Consider the following 17,800-nt stretch of genomic DNA (forward strand, 5'->3'; position numbering starts at 1 on the left):
AGAAGATCTGGAAGTCTGTACAGACGGGCAGTGACGAGGAGGTCATGTGGCTGGGTTTACAACCATTGAGAAAGCAGAACAGAAAGTTCTATAAACAAGAAAAAACACACAGAAGTAGCTCTCTGGCGGAGAGGAAAGACAGCAGCAGCAGTGAAGGGTAAGGTCTTCAATTCTCAGCTATTGCTCTGACCTCTTGGCTTTTAACTCTGTAATATGGCTGTGTTTCTTATTTAACAAGACCATTACATCTACAGAGAGGCTTAGCCTCATGAGTCCCACCATGAATGACTGAAAGTTAATTGGTTCAAATCAGTGCAAGTCTCCTTTGGGTAATTGCAGTTGTTAATTGTTCTACGAGGTACCGACCGTGTTTATTCAATATTTGCATGAGTATTCAATAAATGTCACCACAATGTTATTTGCCTCCTATTATAAGTTGATTTATTTGGTGAAGAATTTAGCTGCTCTGCCTTTGTCCAAAAAGTTTGCCTAAAGCTAAAGTACATAGTTTTGGGTTAATTCCTTTGGCAGAGTCTCAAAATATCACAAGAACAATTTCTAGGCAGCATACTAAAATGCTTCTCCTTTGAAACCTCTTAAGCCAGCCTCCCACACTTCAGATCATCCTCAGCACCATTGTCTTCCATGCTTCTATGACTAGGTCCCATTAAACAGTACTTAAAGCTTTCCATTTCTCTCCTAACCTAAAGTACTAAAGTCCAAATTCCTCCAAACAAAATACATGGTTAGGTGTATCAGAAAAATATCCTAGTCCCTGATACCAACTTCTGTTTTAATTAAGATTTCTATTGCTGTGAGGAGACACCATGACCAAGGCACTCTTACAAAAGAAAACATATACCTGAGATGGCAACTTACAGTTTCAGAGATTTAGTCCATTATCATCATGGCAGGGAGTATGGTGACTAGAGTATGGTACTGTGCAGGCAGACTTGGTGCTGGAGAATTTACATTTTGGTTCTGAGGCAACAGGAAATGAACTATCTTACTAGGCATGGCTTGAGCATATATGACACCTCAAAGTCTACCTCCATATTGTTAAACTTCCTCCAAAAAGGCCATACCTCCTAATATTGCCCCTCCGTTTGGGGGCCATTTTCTTTCAAACCACCACACCTCCTATTTCCATTTAAAAATAAAAATAAAATTTTGAAAGTTATTGGGAAATGGTCACTCAGTTTTGCAAAACAACTACCAATAAGTGAACATATACAAAAATGAAATAAGGCCACATATAAAGAGATAACAGCTACTGGTGTTATATTTAGAAAGTGATCTCCTATGCCAATGTGTTCAAGACTACTTCCTTCTTTCTCTTCTATCAGGTTCAGAGTAACTGGATTTATGTTGAGGTCTTTGATCCAATTGGACTTAAGTTTTGTACAAGGTGACACATATGGAACTATTTGCAGCCTTCTACATGTTGACATCAGTTATACCAGCAACATTAGTTGAAGATGCTTTCTTTTTTCCATTGTACATTTTTGGCTTCTTTGTCAAAAATTATACATTCATAGGTGTGCGAATTAATGTCAGGGTCTTCAATTCGATTCCATTGGTCCAAATGTCAGTTTTTATGCCAGTACCAAGATTTTTTTTTTTTTTTTTTTTTTTATGGTAGCTCTATAGTAGAGCTTGAGGGTCGGGGATTGTGACGCCTCTAGAGGTTGTTTTATTATACAGGATTCTTTATGCTATCCTGGGTTTTTGTTTTTCCATATGAAGTTGAGTATTATTCTTTCCAGGTCTGTGAAGAATTGTGCTGGTATTTTGATGGGGATTGTATTGAATCTGTAGATTGCTTTTGGTAGGATCGCCATTTTTACTATGTTAATCCTGCCTATCCATGAGCATGGGAGATCTTTCCATTTTCTGACATCTTCTTCAATTTCTTTTTTCAGGGACTTAAAGTTCTTGTCATATAGGTCCTTCACTTGCTTAGTTAGAGTTACCCCAAGGTATTTTATATCATTTGTGGCTATTGTAAAGGGTGATGTCTCTCTGCAATATATCGAATGCCTCTCATTTCAGTTAGTGAAAGAAAGCCAATTAGATCACAAAAACACAAACTGTGTAACTTTAACATCAATTTACTAAAATATTTTCCCTAGTCAACTGTAGAAGTTTCAAAGTCTTTTCATTTGCTCCAAAATGGATTCAACTGAAAACCCTGAACTTGACTGAAACAAGCAAGGTCAATGAAGAAAGACAGCAGTGGTGTCACCCCTCTTGCTAAGGGCAATGAGTCAGTTTGTAGTGCACGAGAAAGAGCAGTGGTCACCAAGGACAAGGAGTTCAAGAGGAAGCTAGAAATCATTTTAAAAAGTCAAGTAATTCCATAGATCTAAGATGAGGATGAGAACGTTATTTATAAAACCAATGCAAACAGACAGACTCCATTCCCATGTATAAAAATAGCACAATATTTATTGAACTTATTCCAGAAGCTTTATGGTCTCATAGTGAGGTGCTAATAATGCCTGGATGGTTTTTCTTGACAAAGTTTATTTTCCTAAGGCCAGATTATTAGTGGGTTGAATTTCCTCATATGACTTAATTTCTTAAAAGTAATTATTGAAAAAATTGGGATGCTGAGACTTGGTTTAATTCTCTTGTTTTCGGTTCACATGTACATCACAAATACCCAGGGGTTCTATTCCCTCCTGACCATGCATTTAGCTGTAAAACACACAACATAACACTTAAATGTATCCACAGAGTCTGGCTTCTTTTCAAAGACACTCTGTGCAGCCCAAGACTTTCTTCTATAATGGGAATAAATCAAATTTCTTAGCTTTCTTAGAGCCCAGTAATTTGCAAGAAACTTTCACTGACAAGTTAAAAAGGACAAAACTGAAAAAAATTATATATAAGGAAAAATTTAATAATTTTCTTAAGAGAACTAACAAGCCATCAGTAAGTAAACCTGTGAGTTTGTTTAACTTTGGCTAATTTCTGATGAATTATTAGTCAAATATTATATATTATTTTATTTTTGTTTTTTGTGGAAGCTTTGAAAATACTGTATTTTTGTCATAGAAATATTGTTATGAGAGTACTATCTGTTATATCCATCTCACCAATAGAAAATAAAGCAAGGTATTAAACTATTTCTTGTAAGCTTAAAATATTTGAGGTAGTTTCTATTCTGATCTCATTTATTAATTTAATAGTATCTAATAATTATTTTGGGAAAGTTATTTTTCAATTCTGAATTTTTAAATATATTCAGGAAATATTTCATTAATATCTAAAGCAATAAAGAATTTAATGGGCTTCATGGAATTAGATTTTTCTAACATGTGCTAGAAGCAACTGATTGCAGTTTATTATTCATGTCTATATTAATCCCTGATGTTTACAGGAAGGTTGTTCTGAGGTTGGACAGAAAAGTGATAGTGTTCATATTTGATAGAAAAATAAATACATAATTACAGGTGTGAGAGACAGACAGATGGCAGAACATGTTTGCTGCCTGGGAGACTGTTTGCTGTGTCATGTGGAAGACAAACTGAATGTAAAGTGGATGCACAGACACAGTAACTATAGTGGGCAGGCAGAAAGCTTTAAAGCACATGAGTTTTGTTTAAAAAGTCATGGGAGGGAATTCTACTGCTGGACCACCCCTAGCTGGATCAAGAAGAGAAAAGGAGAACAAGGAGACCAGGACAAATGAAGACCACATACGAATAGGAAGAAGCAAAGTGCTAGAGAGTTCCCCTGAAATCCACAATGATACTTCCACTGTAGACTACTGACAATGGTCAAGAGAAAGCCCAAACTGACCTAGTCTGGTGATCAGATGGCCAAACACCCTAACAGTCGTGCTGAAACTCATCCTATAACTGATGGAAGTGGATGCAGAGATCCTCAGCCAGGCCCCAGGTGGAGCTCCAGGAGTCCAATTGTCCAGAAAGAGGAGGGACTGTAAGAGTGTGAATTGTTGAGACCAAGATTGGAAGAGCACAGGGACAAATAGCCAAACGAACGGAAGCACATGAATTATGAACCAAAGGCTGTGGAGCCCCCAGCTGGATCAGGCCCTCTGGATAAGTGGGACAATTGAATAGCTTGAACTGTTTGGGAGGCAACCCAGGCAGTGGGACCCAGACCTGTCCTTGGTACATGAGCTGGCTGTTTGGAACCTCGGGCTTACACAGGGACACTTTGCTCAGCCTGGAAGAAGGGGACTGGACCTGCCTGTACTGAATCTACCAGGTTGAGCTGAATCCCCAGGGGAGTCTTTGCGCTGGAGGAGATGGGAATGGGGAGGGGGCTGGGAGGCAGGAGGGGGGAGGGCAGGTGAACCCGTGGCTGATATGTAAAATTAAATTAAATTTAAAAATAAGTCATGGGAGGATATGAAGGGAGTAAGAGATAAAAGTTGTAATAAAATTATATTTTCAATTATTTTTAAAGTCATGCTACAGGTGTATGCATATTTGCACTGTACCAAGACAACTTTAAAGACAGTTGATGAATTTTAAGGAAATGCACAGACTATGTTGATATCTACTCTTTCCTGGCTGAGAAGTGTTGTAAAGTAGAAAAAAAGGCAGGGGTGCAGTTTGAAAATCTTTTATTTCACCCTAATCTGTATTTCTTGGAGCCAGAATTGTGTGTGTGTGTGTGTGTGTGTGTGTGTGTGTGTGTGTGTGTGTGTGTGTGTGTGTATACACAAATACATAAGCACAAGTTGCTCAGTCTATTTTTGTTGTGTATGTGTGTTTTCAGGGGTGACCATTCTGCACTGGACAACCAATAATGAAAAAATAGCCATAATATCAACATGAACAAAAACAAAATAAGGCACGTAGAAGAAATCAAAACAAAACAAAAGTAAAATCAAGTGTCACAGTGTACCTGTTCTCAGCTACTTCAGTTGCTGGAAATGTGCTAAGTTCTACTATATCCTCAATTTTAGTGAAACTCATGCTGAACTTCATCTACGTTCTTACAGATTGTTTTAGCTGTTTGTGTAGTAACAGTGCTTTGTATATCATAATCTGTAACATTTCCCAGTTGAAGCAATTTAATTTCTGCCTTTTACAGAGGCCTCTTTAGTTCATCTCTGTTGTATGGCAGATGTTTGCACATGAGCTCCAACCAATGACCTTGCTATAGGCCTGGAGCAATTTATCAGGAAGAGCCTCTGAAATGTGCTCTCTTACATAACTGTTTTACCTATAAAGAGTTTATACAATGTTAAGTATTTAAGTTAATATTCAAAACTGACTTGGATTTCAACGAAGCCTGCAAGTTAAAATTAAATGTGGCAGAAATATTAATATTTTGTGATACCACACTAATTTCTGAAGCTTGATAAGTGTTAAGTGTTATAATATAGTAATATAATATCCTTCAAGGACTATTACCAGCATCATGATAAATAGTTCTCATTATAAATCTCTGTTTTCTTAATATTTGTATATTTTATGCTTCATAATTGCTGATGATTGTAATGTTATTGTCCCTCATAAGATGCACTTTTTGATAGATGGGAAAGTAGCTAGCCACAGGGACGGAGAGAAGCAAAGGCTTAAATCTATGTGCTTTATCAACACAATCAAGATAATAAAACATTAACAATTCAGCAAAATGTCTGATACTCTTCATTAGGAGCCATGATGTAGAGACTTCTGGATGCTTTCTGGATGGCACAATATTTAAAAAAAATTGTTGAAAACTAAAGATCAATTTTATTACAAAATATGAATTTATGTGTGGGCTTGTCCATATGAGGAATTTTATGCAGTGCTAAGTACAGGAAGAATATTAGTAGAGTGCCTAATTACAGTAATTATGAGTATTTTGAATGACTTCTTGGTCAACATAGAACTGTGCTGCAGCAATTGTCTTCTGGTAGTATAAAAAATAAGAAATTCCTAGGTTAAATACTCTCAGCATTTCTAACTTCAGGCTCAATGGTATAATATATTCTGTTGCTGAGAACTCCAGTGTCACCCCATTTCTATATTATTTTTCCTATTATTCTTCAACCTTATTTAAACTTTGTGTTATAATTACTTGAGATAAATTTAATGAAAGTCAAAAACAAGTTTATCATTTAGCTTTTACAAACATATATAATGCAAGTATATAATTTGCGAATGAAATAATCTCATTTCTTTTTCTATAGCTGAGGAAATGAATACCTAAAACATATGGGAACATTACAGCTTCAGACAGCAAGTGTGCAAAGATTCAAGTCACACAAAAGAGACACCAAAGCTGAGAACAACAATATTCACTTGTTACTGCATATTGGATAGAGCAATCTTGGCAGCCTGCCTGTATCTATTCATAGGCACTCTCTTAACTCTACACAGCTACTCAGGATGAACTCTCTGATTTCTTCCAACAGGAGCCAGATGCAAGATGAGAGAAACCACAGTGCCAGAGTGATTTTTATCTTGTTGGGCTTCCCAGAATATCCAAACCTTCAGATGCCTTTGTTTCTGGTGTTCTTGACCATCTACACCATTTCTGTGTTAGAAAATCTAGGCCTGATTTTAATCATCAGGATTAATCCCAAACTCCACAATCCCATGTACTTTTTTGTCAGTCACCTATCCTTTGTAGACTTTTGTTATACTTGCGTAAATACCCCCAAACTCCTAGAAATCATGCTTACAGAAGACAAGACAATCTCCAAGGAAGGATGCCTAACACAGTTTTTCTTTGGATGTACCTTTGTGGTAGCACAAACATTTATGTTGGCAGTGATGGCCTATGATCGGTTTGTGGCTGTCTGTAACCCTCTGCTCTACACAACTTCCATGTCTCCTAAACTCTGTGCTCTCCTGGTAGCTGGAAGTTACCTCTGGGGTGCACTTTGTTCCTCCACACTCACACATTTTCTTTCACAACACTCCTACTGTGGACCTAACATTATAAATCACTTCTGCTGTGAGCACTCTGCCATTCTCTCCATATCCTGCTCTGACACTACAATTAGCCAGTTTGCTTGCTTAATCATATGCACATTCAATGAGGCTTTCAGCCTCCTGATCATCATTGTCTCCTACGTTGTCATCTTTGTCACTGTCATCAAGATTCCTACTAAAGGAGCACTCCAAAAAGCCTTCTCCACCTGTGCCCCCCACCTGACGGCCATCTCATTCTGTCATGGTGTCATTCTCCTTCTTTACTGTGTGCTCAAGTCTAAAAGCTCACTGCTCCTGGTTAAGACAGCCACTGTGTTTTACAGCATGGTCATCCCCATGCTGAATCCTCTTATTTACAGCCTAAGAAACAAGGATGTGAAGGACACCATCAAGAAATTTATTCACATGAAACTGGTATCTCATTCAGTATAGACACACACATGCACTCAAACACACACACACACACACACACAAATGCACACACAACTTTCCTAATCATATTCATAAATATGTTTATTGCATTGAAACATTAGCACAGATTTTTAATTTTCATTCTAAGTATCATAAAATATTCAGAGAATTGAGAATTGTTTCGATAATGTCTGTACATTCATATTGACTTAACTGCAATTTGCCTTAAAGTTGTTTGATGTACTGTAAAAGACTGAAGTAATTGTTATTTTGAACATAAATTTAAAATCTGTTTGATAAATAAATGAATTAACTTTTTAGTTATTTTTTAATATATTTTAATTATATTTTCCCTCCCCCAACTCCTCTCAGGTCATTGCCACCTTGAACTACTCAACTTCCATTTCACTATGGCTGTAGTTAAAGTAAAATATCATGCACATTGTCTGTCTATGCCCACTTTGAGACATTTTACCAGTTTTCTCCAGCAATGTCATGTGGTTACTTAGGTGTTTTTTAAGCTCTTCTGGAGAATGTTTGACTACAATTTGTCTTTTTTAAACTAAGACATTGAGTGACTCTTCACAGATTATTTGACATTTTGTTATTCTGTTTTGGTTAGCACTGCTACAGGATATTTGCCCTTTTCTCTGTTGGATTTTACTTGGTATTATTCATTTTAGAATTTGTCTTCAATTATGGCAATAAGTTGTTTGTCTGATATGTGTTTTATAAGCATCTTTTCCTTTGGCATTGTTTCCTTTATACTTAATTGAACAATGTCTTTGATGAAAAGAAATGTAATATTAGCTATACAGATTATAATTTATTTAATCATCTTTCTGAAAAAAAGAGAACATCCACATACAAATTAGTAAGAGAGTACAGCAAGCAATTGGTTTTTAGTGGTATTGTAATGGTACAGACAAGCACAACAGTACTCTGCACAGACACTGGCGCTCCTTCTTCCTCTATCAGACTTTTAAAGAAAAGCACTACAAGGAATAGGAAGCTCCTTCAGGAGTCTCAGGATGGCAAAAGCTAACAACTGACTCTTTGACTAGCAGGGGATGGGGGAAAGTTTGTCTTCTAGAAAGAGATATAGCACTTGTCAGACTTGCTCCCAGGAGATGCTGGAGACAAGAGAATGACAAGTCAATAATGGTTGAGGCCACACCTTAAACAGGACATTTAATTTGGCATACTAATGAAATGTACACCTCATGCTAGTATTCTGAAGGTGAACTTGGGGCTGAGTCACTGGATCTCTTCTCACTCTTTCAATGTAACCATAATGAATAAACTTCCTTTTAATGTTCTTACTATCACGTATTTCTTTCACTTAATATGTGCTTGATTGACTCAGGGGAGGATGGTTGAAACATGTTTATTGGAGCTGTCATGACGAAGGTCTGACACTTAGGAACTCCAGTCAGTGTTCACATTTACCTAAGGAATATACGCATGTAATAGTTTTTATAAAATACTTTCAGATGTTTTACATTTCCTCTCTGAATGTTTTGTCCTTCCCCTCTCTCTCTCTGCTCTCCTCTCCTCCTTCGCTTTCTCCACTTTTCATTCTCCAACAAGGAAAAGCTTAAATACTACCATATTTTCAAAGTCCTCACTTGTACATCAGACCTTTCAGAGAGAATATATCTTCACATAATGAACTCCATGGCAAAAAAATCTCTCCATGGATAGAAGACACTGGCCCTTAATGCTCAAGAAGCTAACGCAACTCAAAAGACTACAGTATCCCACATAGCAGGATACTCAGGAAGACAATGAAAATAAAGAGGTTCAGTCATCTCAGGAAGTTTGACAATCCCTTTTCCAAGGTTATGTAACTCATAGAAATTTCTGGAAAAGACAAAACTTTTCATGGGGAACTGCCTAGAAGTTCATCAGGTAGCGCCAAGAGAGAAGGTTTTTGGTTTTATGAACCATCATCAGTTCTCATGTGAGGCTTCTGGTTATGATTACAAGCCATCCATTCCCCACAACCTTTCCTTTAAGTAAGGACCATAAATTCATTGGCCCACCAACCAATACATGAGTGGAATTTTTTCTTTTTTTTTGTAGTGAGGGACAAATCTGGACTGAATAGATACTACTGACCTCTTCCCAGGATGTTTTGCTTAGCATCTACATATTTAAAAGTCCATGATGCCATAAATAATATCATATATTAAAAATAAATACCAATACTAAAATCTGTAATAAATATATGTCATAAAGACTTCAGGGACTTGAAAATTAAAGATGATTACTGAATCCTGATCTTGAAAAGTATAGTTTAAACAATTAAATTGAACATGATTTTTGATTGTATATAATTATTGAAAAACCCTAAAACATTTTATTAGTATCTCTATTGAATTATATAATGAATATATCATATCTTTAACAATGCATAATATATAGATATTCAATAGAAAAATCAAGTTTTAGACAAGAAATAATAGTCCGATGGACCTCTAGTATGGTTAGATATGTAGTCCATCTGCACATTGTTCATTTCTCTTCTCAGGATACAATAGATATTGTAGAAAGTGACCAAATAGGAAAAAAGAAAATGCAAAGAATCAATTAAAAAATTGCTTTTCAGTCATAAACATGATTGACAATTCCTTAGAAAACTAACTAAAAGAAAGAGGCAACAAAATTATTAAACTAGAAATGAAAAATGAAATATTACAAAATATGTGAATAAAACCCAGAGACTTGTGAGGGAATAATTGGAAATGTATATTTAAGTAAAATTAAAATAACAAGTACATTTATCAGTGTTTATAATCTTCCAATTGTAGAACAAAATGAATTCAGCCTCAATATGAGGGCTTTTCCCTTGTCCTATTGTATCTTGTTTTGTCTTGTTTGGCTGTTGTTCTCTTGGAGGCCTGCTCTTTTCTGAAGAGGAAAGGAGGAGGAGTGGATCTCAGAGGGAAGGGAAGACTTCACCAGAAACAGGAAAAGGAGAAGGCACTGGGAGGAGAGTGAAGGAAGGGGAAACTGTAGTCAGGATGTAAAATAAGCAAGTAAATAAATAAATAATTAATAAAGAAATAAGAAAGAAAAAAAGACTCCACCAGAAATCTTATATGACTCAATGCCACATTAAATGGAGCAAAATAAATGAAAAAAATCCTTCAAGTATATGATAACTTGATGTACAATTTTCTTCCTTTTGGCAAAATTAGTAGATAGGTGATAAAACCTTCCTTTCAGTCTGCTGAAATTTCTTAACTTCAAGTTGTAATTCTGGTAAAAGTGTAATACAAGACACAAACTAGGGTAATATTTTAATAAAATAAGATTTGGGATATTATGTCTAAAATATATTATAAATAACAACAAACTTCAAGGATATACACTTGAATTTTCTTCTAGTGTTTCTGTAACACAACTCAGCATAGCCCCCAAATATTATTTTTCAACACATGTAACAATTGATGAATAAATATGTATGTATGTATGTGCATAATCAGCTTTCTTATAAGATGAAAAATTAGCTTGAAATGATAATTTAAAAGACAAATAATGATACAGAAAGTTTTTTATTAATTCATTAAAAAAAATAAAGCAAGCTGATAAATAAGATGTAATTTTTTTGGAGACATCTTATTTTTAACAATAAATTTAATTTGTTTTGAACTGCATATTGGTTTCTCTGAGATGGTTGTATTTTTCTACTAAAGATTATCAATCTATTTAAGCATCCCATATGAGTTGGTGATTTGGATTAATTATGCTCATAATTGGGAAACATTTTTCTTAGTCATCTTGTTTCTAGTTCATGGTAAATATTTGCTCAAGATTTCTGTGTTATGATTCCCTGGGGCCATGCTACAAGACTTTAAACACACTCTTTGATCTCCTAATTTGCTTTCTGAGTCTTACTCACATTGTGAGAGATTTTATGCTCACAATTATTCTTTTAATAGTGAATTTTTTTTGCTCTTCTACTGACATATTTTTAAAATGAAATTACTATGGCTTAATTCCAAATTAGATTCATGTAATTACTCAAACTTTTTAAAATTGTTTTTATAATTTACTGAATTGATCAAAGAAACCTTTGATAACTGACCCAATAGAGGGTACTGGGTTTTGGGTGGATGGTTAGATAACACGTCATATCATCATTCAAAAATGAAACAATGTAAGTTGCAAGTGTATTTGTATTAGGGAAGGAGATCTATGAACCTAGTGGCAGTGACAACATATGATTCACTCAAGATTCGTAATACAAGGTACTGAACTACTTATTACATTAGTTGAAATCTTGACTTGATTTTGTCTTTGAGTTTTGCTAGTGTACCAAATGTATAATAAACCTGGTGGAATTAAAATAACATTAAACATTTTCAATTTTAAATATAATTTGGCCGCATGTACATATAAAGTGGTTCTCACTGAGCCACTGTTAACCTGATAAGTTTGGCAATTTGATAATGCTGTGAAGCTAGAATCCACATACGAGTGCAAGTTTGAATAATTACTCTATTTCATCTTAACTGGAACAAAGAAGAAGATGAAAACAATTTGTGCTAGTTTAAGATACTCCAGGAACCTGTAGCTGAAAGCTTAGGAGTAATCATAATAAAATAAAGGAAGAACATTCCTGCCAGTGTGTCTCTGCCAGTGTTTCCTGTTATGGTTTCTTATTTACACCAGTCATAGTTTATAAAATAATAACTACTATTAATTCTATATTTGTTTCGCATGTATTATAAATTCTAAGTAAACTCAAGAAACCACGACAGAGAAAAAACAGCCTTAGATTTGTGGGCATGCACTGAAATGTGTAATACAGTATTTATTGTTCTTAAATTAACTTATTTAAAATACATGATAACATAATAACAGTGACATCAATACCATTGAATTAATAATTACTCATTATATTTTCATGTGCAAGGAAATGGGCAACAGGCCTTAAACAACTTATTGGAGCCATGTATGAATAGTATACTTAAGCAGAATTTCAAACTGTGCTGACCTGATCCAGTCGACAATCTTAGCAAATTCCCATCTGTACTTTCAAAAAGACTCAGTAAGTGGACTATTTTTAAGACTTGAGTAGTAAGCCATGTTGTGTATAATACTGGGACATAGTTATTTGATGAGAGGATGTTAGGTCTAGAACAAGTCAATTAAATGTCAAATTAGTGCAGAGAGAAAGGAGAGACAGTTAAGATGTTTGTGGAGACAAAAGTGTATTACATCTGAAACACGAATGAGTAAACCTAATTTTAGAGATTCAGGCTTGCTAAGAAATGTTAAATAATCTAAGGATTTTAAGATTACCAATGACTGGACAATAAAAATTTCTGCTTGAAAATAAAATACTGCATGAGGTAGCACCATCAGGGGTGGGTGGACCTTTGTCTTGGCAGTCTCAACAGAGAGAATCCAGACCAAGTAGGATCTTGCAGAAGGTAATTTTAACCTAAGATACAAGGAATGGAAAAATCACTGCAAATGGCTTGTTATAGAGAAGTTAAAACAAGAACTATTGGTTTTCATTATAAAAAAAGTGATTTATATTATATCTCTGTCTTGCAAAACAAGGTTTCCCTAAATACTGTAAATTAAATTTCTGTATTTAAAACCAAGATTTTGTTCAAGGAGACAAGCAATGCAAGAGACACGAAACATGTCTCTCGTGGCTCTCTCCCCTTTGTATTGATGTGTTATGGGCAAGATGAGTGAGTTCTGGGAAAGAACTAACCTCACCACCTTGTCTTATAGAAGAAGATTCCGGGGAGTGTTTACTATTATAGTGTAGGCTAAATTGTTCCTATGTTTCATGTCTCAAGAAGGTAAAATTATGTCTATGATGGCAAGCTCATTTGAAAATTTCAGTACTTTTTACATTATGTTTATATCATGGTACTTTAAAAGAATTCAAGATTTTGTAACATATTCCTTTCCATGCATATCCTTTTACCAACATGTACAAGGAACTATGTAATTCCTTTTCTTTTAGTAAGTACTTTAATGTTCATAACTACTAATAAATGCATCTTTTTCTGTCTTAGAATACAGAGGCAGGAAGACAGAAGCATAGAAATAGACACTGAAACTAGATCACCATACAATCTAATAAGAGAATGCTTTATTTTATTTTTGTGAAAATACCAAACATTCTTTAAGAAGAGTTATTTGGCATTCTAAAGCTATTAAACCTATCTGTACATCAACACACTCGTTTAGAATTTCTATTCCATTATTATCAGAAAAGTGGCCTGAAGACTTAGGTGGCAAAATGAGATTTCTGTCCAGTTTGGAGTGTGGACTATCCCTGAGTGATAACATTAAAATACACAGGATTTTCATGATTTCACAGTGCATATTAAGTGAGGTGATGTTTTCCCCATCTGATCTAAGAAATGTATGTGTAGAAACAATCTGTGATTTAAAGCCACGCTACTTTCTTTTGAAATATGTCATATCGTAAATTAAGATATAGTTCTTCTGTCTCCCTTCATACTGTCTATGTCTTCCATGTATCCTGCTGCCTGGGATGGACTCTCTGATTCTCTCCAATAGAATCCAAATGCAGCATTCAAGGAATCAGAGTACTGGAATCTTGTTTGTCTTCTTGGGATTCTCAGAGTATCCGAACTTGCAAGTGCCTTTGTTTCTGATGTTTTTGATCATATACACCATCACTGTTTTGGAAAATATAGGTATGATTTTGGTGATCAGGATCAATAAGAAACTTCACACTCCCATGTACTTTTTCCTCAGCCATTTATCCTTCATTGATCTTTGTTACACCACTGTGATTGCACCAAAGCTGTTAGATCTTCTGATAACGGAGGACAGATCTATGTCCTTGAAAGGATGCATAATCCAGTTTTACTTTGGCTGTACTTGTGTGGTGGCCCAAACCTTTATGTTAGCAGTCATGGCCTATGATCGATTTGTAGCCATTTGTAACCCTCTGCTCTACACTGTGGCTATGTCTCGTAGGCTCTGTGCTCTTCTAGTAACTGGAACTTACCTATGGAGTGGGCTTTGTGCCACCACACTCACATATTTTCTTCTGGCACTATCTTACTGTAGATCTACCATCATTAACCACTTTTGCTGTGAGTATTCTGCCATTCTCTCTGCAGCCTGTTCTGATTCTTCCTTCAGCCAATTGGCATGCTTGCTAGTTTGTATGTTCAATGAGATTTGTAGTCTCCTGATCATCATTGTCTCCTATGTTGTCATTTTTGTCACTGTCATCAAGATTCCTACTAAAGGAGCACTCCAAAAAGCCTTGTCCACCTGCGCCCCCCACCTGACGGCCATCTCCTTCTGCCATGGTATCATTCTCCTTCTGTACTGTGTGCTTAAGTCCAAGAGTTCACTGCTCCTGGTTAAGATAGTCACTGTGTTTTATAGCATGGTCATCCCCATGCTAAATCCTCTTATTTACAGCCTAAGAAATAAGGATGTAAAGGAGACTTTGAGAAAGTTAATCCATGTAAAAATCCTTTCTCACTCATAGATACACACACACACACACACACACACACACACACATACACACACACACACACACACACACACATGCACAGAAAGAGAGAGAGAGAGAGAGAGAGAGAGAGAGAGAGAGAGAGAGAAGAGAGAGACATACCTAAAGTATTTTTTCTTTTATTCATTGAATTCCTAAGAGTCAAATATGAAACAAAAATAAAATATTTTGAGAAACTGTGGGGATAATGTGTGTGTGTGTACATGTGTAACAGTTACATTATTCACTGTAAATAACTTTATATAGAATGAAAACTGTGGTCTTTATCTTAGAATAGAAAGAGCTAACTCATGGTTCTCTAATGATATCCAAATACAAGTTTTATTATATTTTGTATTTTTCTTTTCTTTTCATTCTTCCTTTCCTTTTCTTTTTCTTGTAATCCACCCCTTCTTTTCCTTTCTCTGTCCTTTATGTTCCTCCTCTTGTATGCATATTTGCATTTGTGCCTGAGAATCCTCACATTCATATGTGAGTACACATGAATGATAATTCCCATGGTTTGTTTCTCCAATGAACAATAAGAAAGCATATTATATTATATGCATTCTGCAAACTTCACATGAGCACTTTTGGAGTCAGTTTTCTTGCCTTCCCTCACTAAGAAAGAACTACACTGTGGGAATTATAATGTTTATAACTTTCTTTCCAAACACAGTATCTAACTGCTGGTCTGAGATTACAGACTTACTTTCACCTACACTTCTGAAAGTTATACATGTAAAATTTTAATAATTAGAATCTATAAAGGGTAGATAAAATTTTAAAGATTCTGTTCAGAGCAGTATATATGTAATTATTTGTAACACCATTTACTTTTTTATGGCCTTTAAGCGTCTGCTTATCTGTACTACAGCTGGCTTCTTATACTATTTCCTTTTGGCCATCCTGCAATGACATCCAAGTATCTTCTCTTGATTGCTGTGCTCTGCTGTTTTAATTCACAAACTGTGAGGAAATTAAATTTTAAGGATGGATCCATTCCATTCATAGGAAGCTTCAGGCATTTGTTCTTTGTGTGCATCTTATTAAAGAACATTTTTATCTTTAATTATTTTGGGTATGTTGGAGTGTGGACTTATGGACTTAAGTACAGTGCCCATTAAAGTTATAAGAGGATCTTGGATCCTTAGATACTGGAGTTATAGTCAGTTGTGGGCTACCCAATGTAGATGTTGGAACATGAACTCACATTCTCTGTAAGAGCAGTATGTGTTCTTGACCACTGGGCCATTTTTCTAGACCTTGCTACTAGATGCATCCATGTTGGCAGGAGTTGGACAATGGCTAATTTGTGGTGACCCATAATCATGATTTCTAAAAGGCTGTAGTCTTCAGGAGACTTCTTCCGTGTCAGTGTCTAGGTCACACTCTTGAGCCTCCATTGATTCTTTAATATTAATGTGCTATTTGCTGTCCTGATCCTCTCACAGGACTAAGTTCACAAACAGCTATCTGTGAGCTTGTTCATACTGTTGCAGCATGCTATTCTAAATAAGGCATCAGCCAGAATACTGTTTCTTTTCTCTAATTTTTTGGATAAAATAGATTGCCAGATTTTTTTCTCTTTTCCTATACTTTCATTTTAATCACCATCATATGATTTCACTGGTGGGATGATACACAGCTGTACACATGTGTCTGTCATCTAACTGTCACTTGGACTTCATGGCACCTGTCTGATTTGTCCTGTTGTGGAAGGTATCCTCTATCTGTGTTTGACAGATCATGACTGAACTATGCTCTAAACGACAAAGATGTGATGGAGATAGAAAATAAATAACTGGTCTATTACAGCATAACATTTTTAAAAATTTTATTTGGTTTTGAAAGTAACTGTGCATGAATGTAAGGTAACCCACTGATGAATATATCATTGTTACATTATTTTTCATTACAGAAATTATCAGGATTAAAATCACAGACAAATTAAAATGTATCACTGAATTAGATTTTCTAGCATGAAGATTAGAGTACCAGTAGACTCTTCCCTCTCTAGCCTGATTAACATTCATTTCACTTTGTATGTCATGAAGTGCAATTATTTTGAGATATTATCAAGTGCACGTAACTTAGTGCGGAATACTCAACCATCACTTATTTTAGAACTTTGTGTAGCTGTAAGATGGCTTTCACTAAAGTTTTCTAGATAAACTTCACTAGTTAAAACTGGTAATGATGAATACAAACATATGTTTGTCAATGTGTGTGTGTGTGTGTGTGTGTGTGTGTGTGTGTGTGTGTGTGTAGAAGGTTGTTTCGTGCTAAGTATCAGAATTAAGTCACCCCCTAGTTCCAATACCCTATCCTGCCATAAATTTTGGAATTGATTTACATTACAAGGTATGAGTTCCTTCCTATACCCTATAGTGGGTCCAAATCTAATTCTAGAATGGTTGGTTACCCCTAATACAGTTATTTTCATAATTTTGTTTTCTTCTACAAATCAGGAAAGCTAATTACAATGTCAAAATTATAATTTACTATATATCTATAATCTATGTTTTTTAAGATGCTTGAATTCAAAATACAAATTCTTATATGACAAATATAGTTTATTTTCTTGTTATTGCATTCCCTCAATGTGTTATTTATTGTTGAAAATATTATCTTCTTTAAAGGTATACAGTACTTGGCAGAGCATTGGGTTGAATGCATATCATATCTGATTTACAAACGACCAGATATTAAATAAATGAGGTATTCCTATATCTAAACTGCATGACTTGTTGATACATTACTGTTTATGTTTAAGCACTTAGAAAGCTTTGGTTGCATAGACTAAAAATTATTATAATAAAGGAGACTATGATTTTTTTAGGAATAAAAAGAAACAATTCAAAAGAAGAAAGACTGACTGTAGCTTGAAATTTGTAGTCAAATAGTCATTGAGCTTTATTGAATTTAACCAAGATTTTGATAGTCCAAAAGATAATAGTCAAGA

The 17,800-nt window shown here is 35.2% G+C and overlaps 2 protein-coding genes across 2 annotated transcripts; both read left to right on the forward strand.

Moving 5' to 3' along the window:
- The first annotated feature begins 6,359 nt into the window (after window positions 1–6,359).
- On the forward strand, window positions 6,360–7,340 carry LOC118582923 (olfactory receptor 5D13-like). Its single transcript, XM_036186091.1, has one exon. The coding sequence runs from the start codon at window positions 6,360–6,362 to the stop codon at window positions 7,338–7,340; it is 981 nt and encodes a 326-aa protein (XP_036041984.1).
- A 6,511-nt stretch (window positions 7,341–13,851) lies between these two features.
- LOC118583055 (olfactory receptor 5D13-like) lies at window positions 13,852–14,829 on the forward strand. Its single transcript, XM_036186333.1, has one exon. The coding sequence runs from the start codon at window positions 13,852–13,854 to the stop codon at window positions 14,827–14,829; it is 978 nt and encodes a 325-aa protein (XP_036042226.1).
- Window positions 14,830–17,800: the final 2,971 nt, after the last annotated feature.

This window comes from Onychomys torridus, chromosome 4, assembly GCF_903995425.1.
Source record: "Onychomys torridus chromosome 4, mOncTor1.1, whole genome shotgun sequence".
NCBI lineage: Eukaryota > Metazoa > Chordata > Mammalia > Rodentia > Cricetidae > Onychomys > Onychomys torridus.

Bases quoted from the DNA above. Each gene is read 5' to 3' on its own strand.
- LOC118582923 (XM_036186091.1), top strand. From the start codon at position 6,360: ATGAACTCTCTGATTTCTTCCAACAGGAGCCAGATGCAAGATGAGAGA.
- LOC118583055 (XM_036186333.1), top strand. From the start codon at position 13,852: ATGGACTCTCTGATTCTCTCCAATAGAATCCAAATGCAGCATTCAAGG.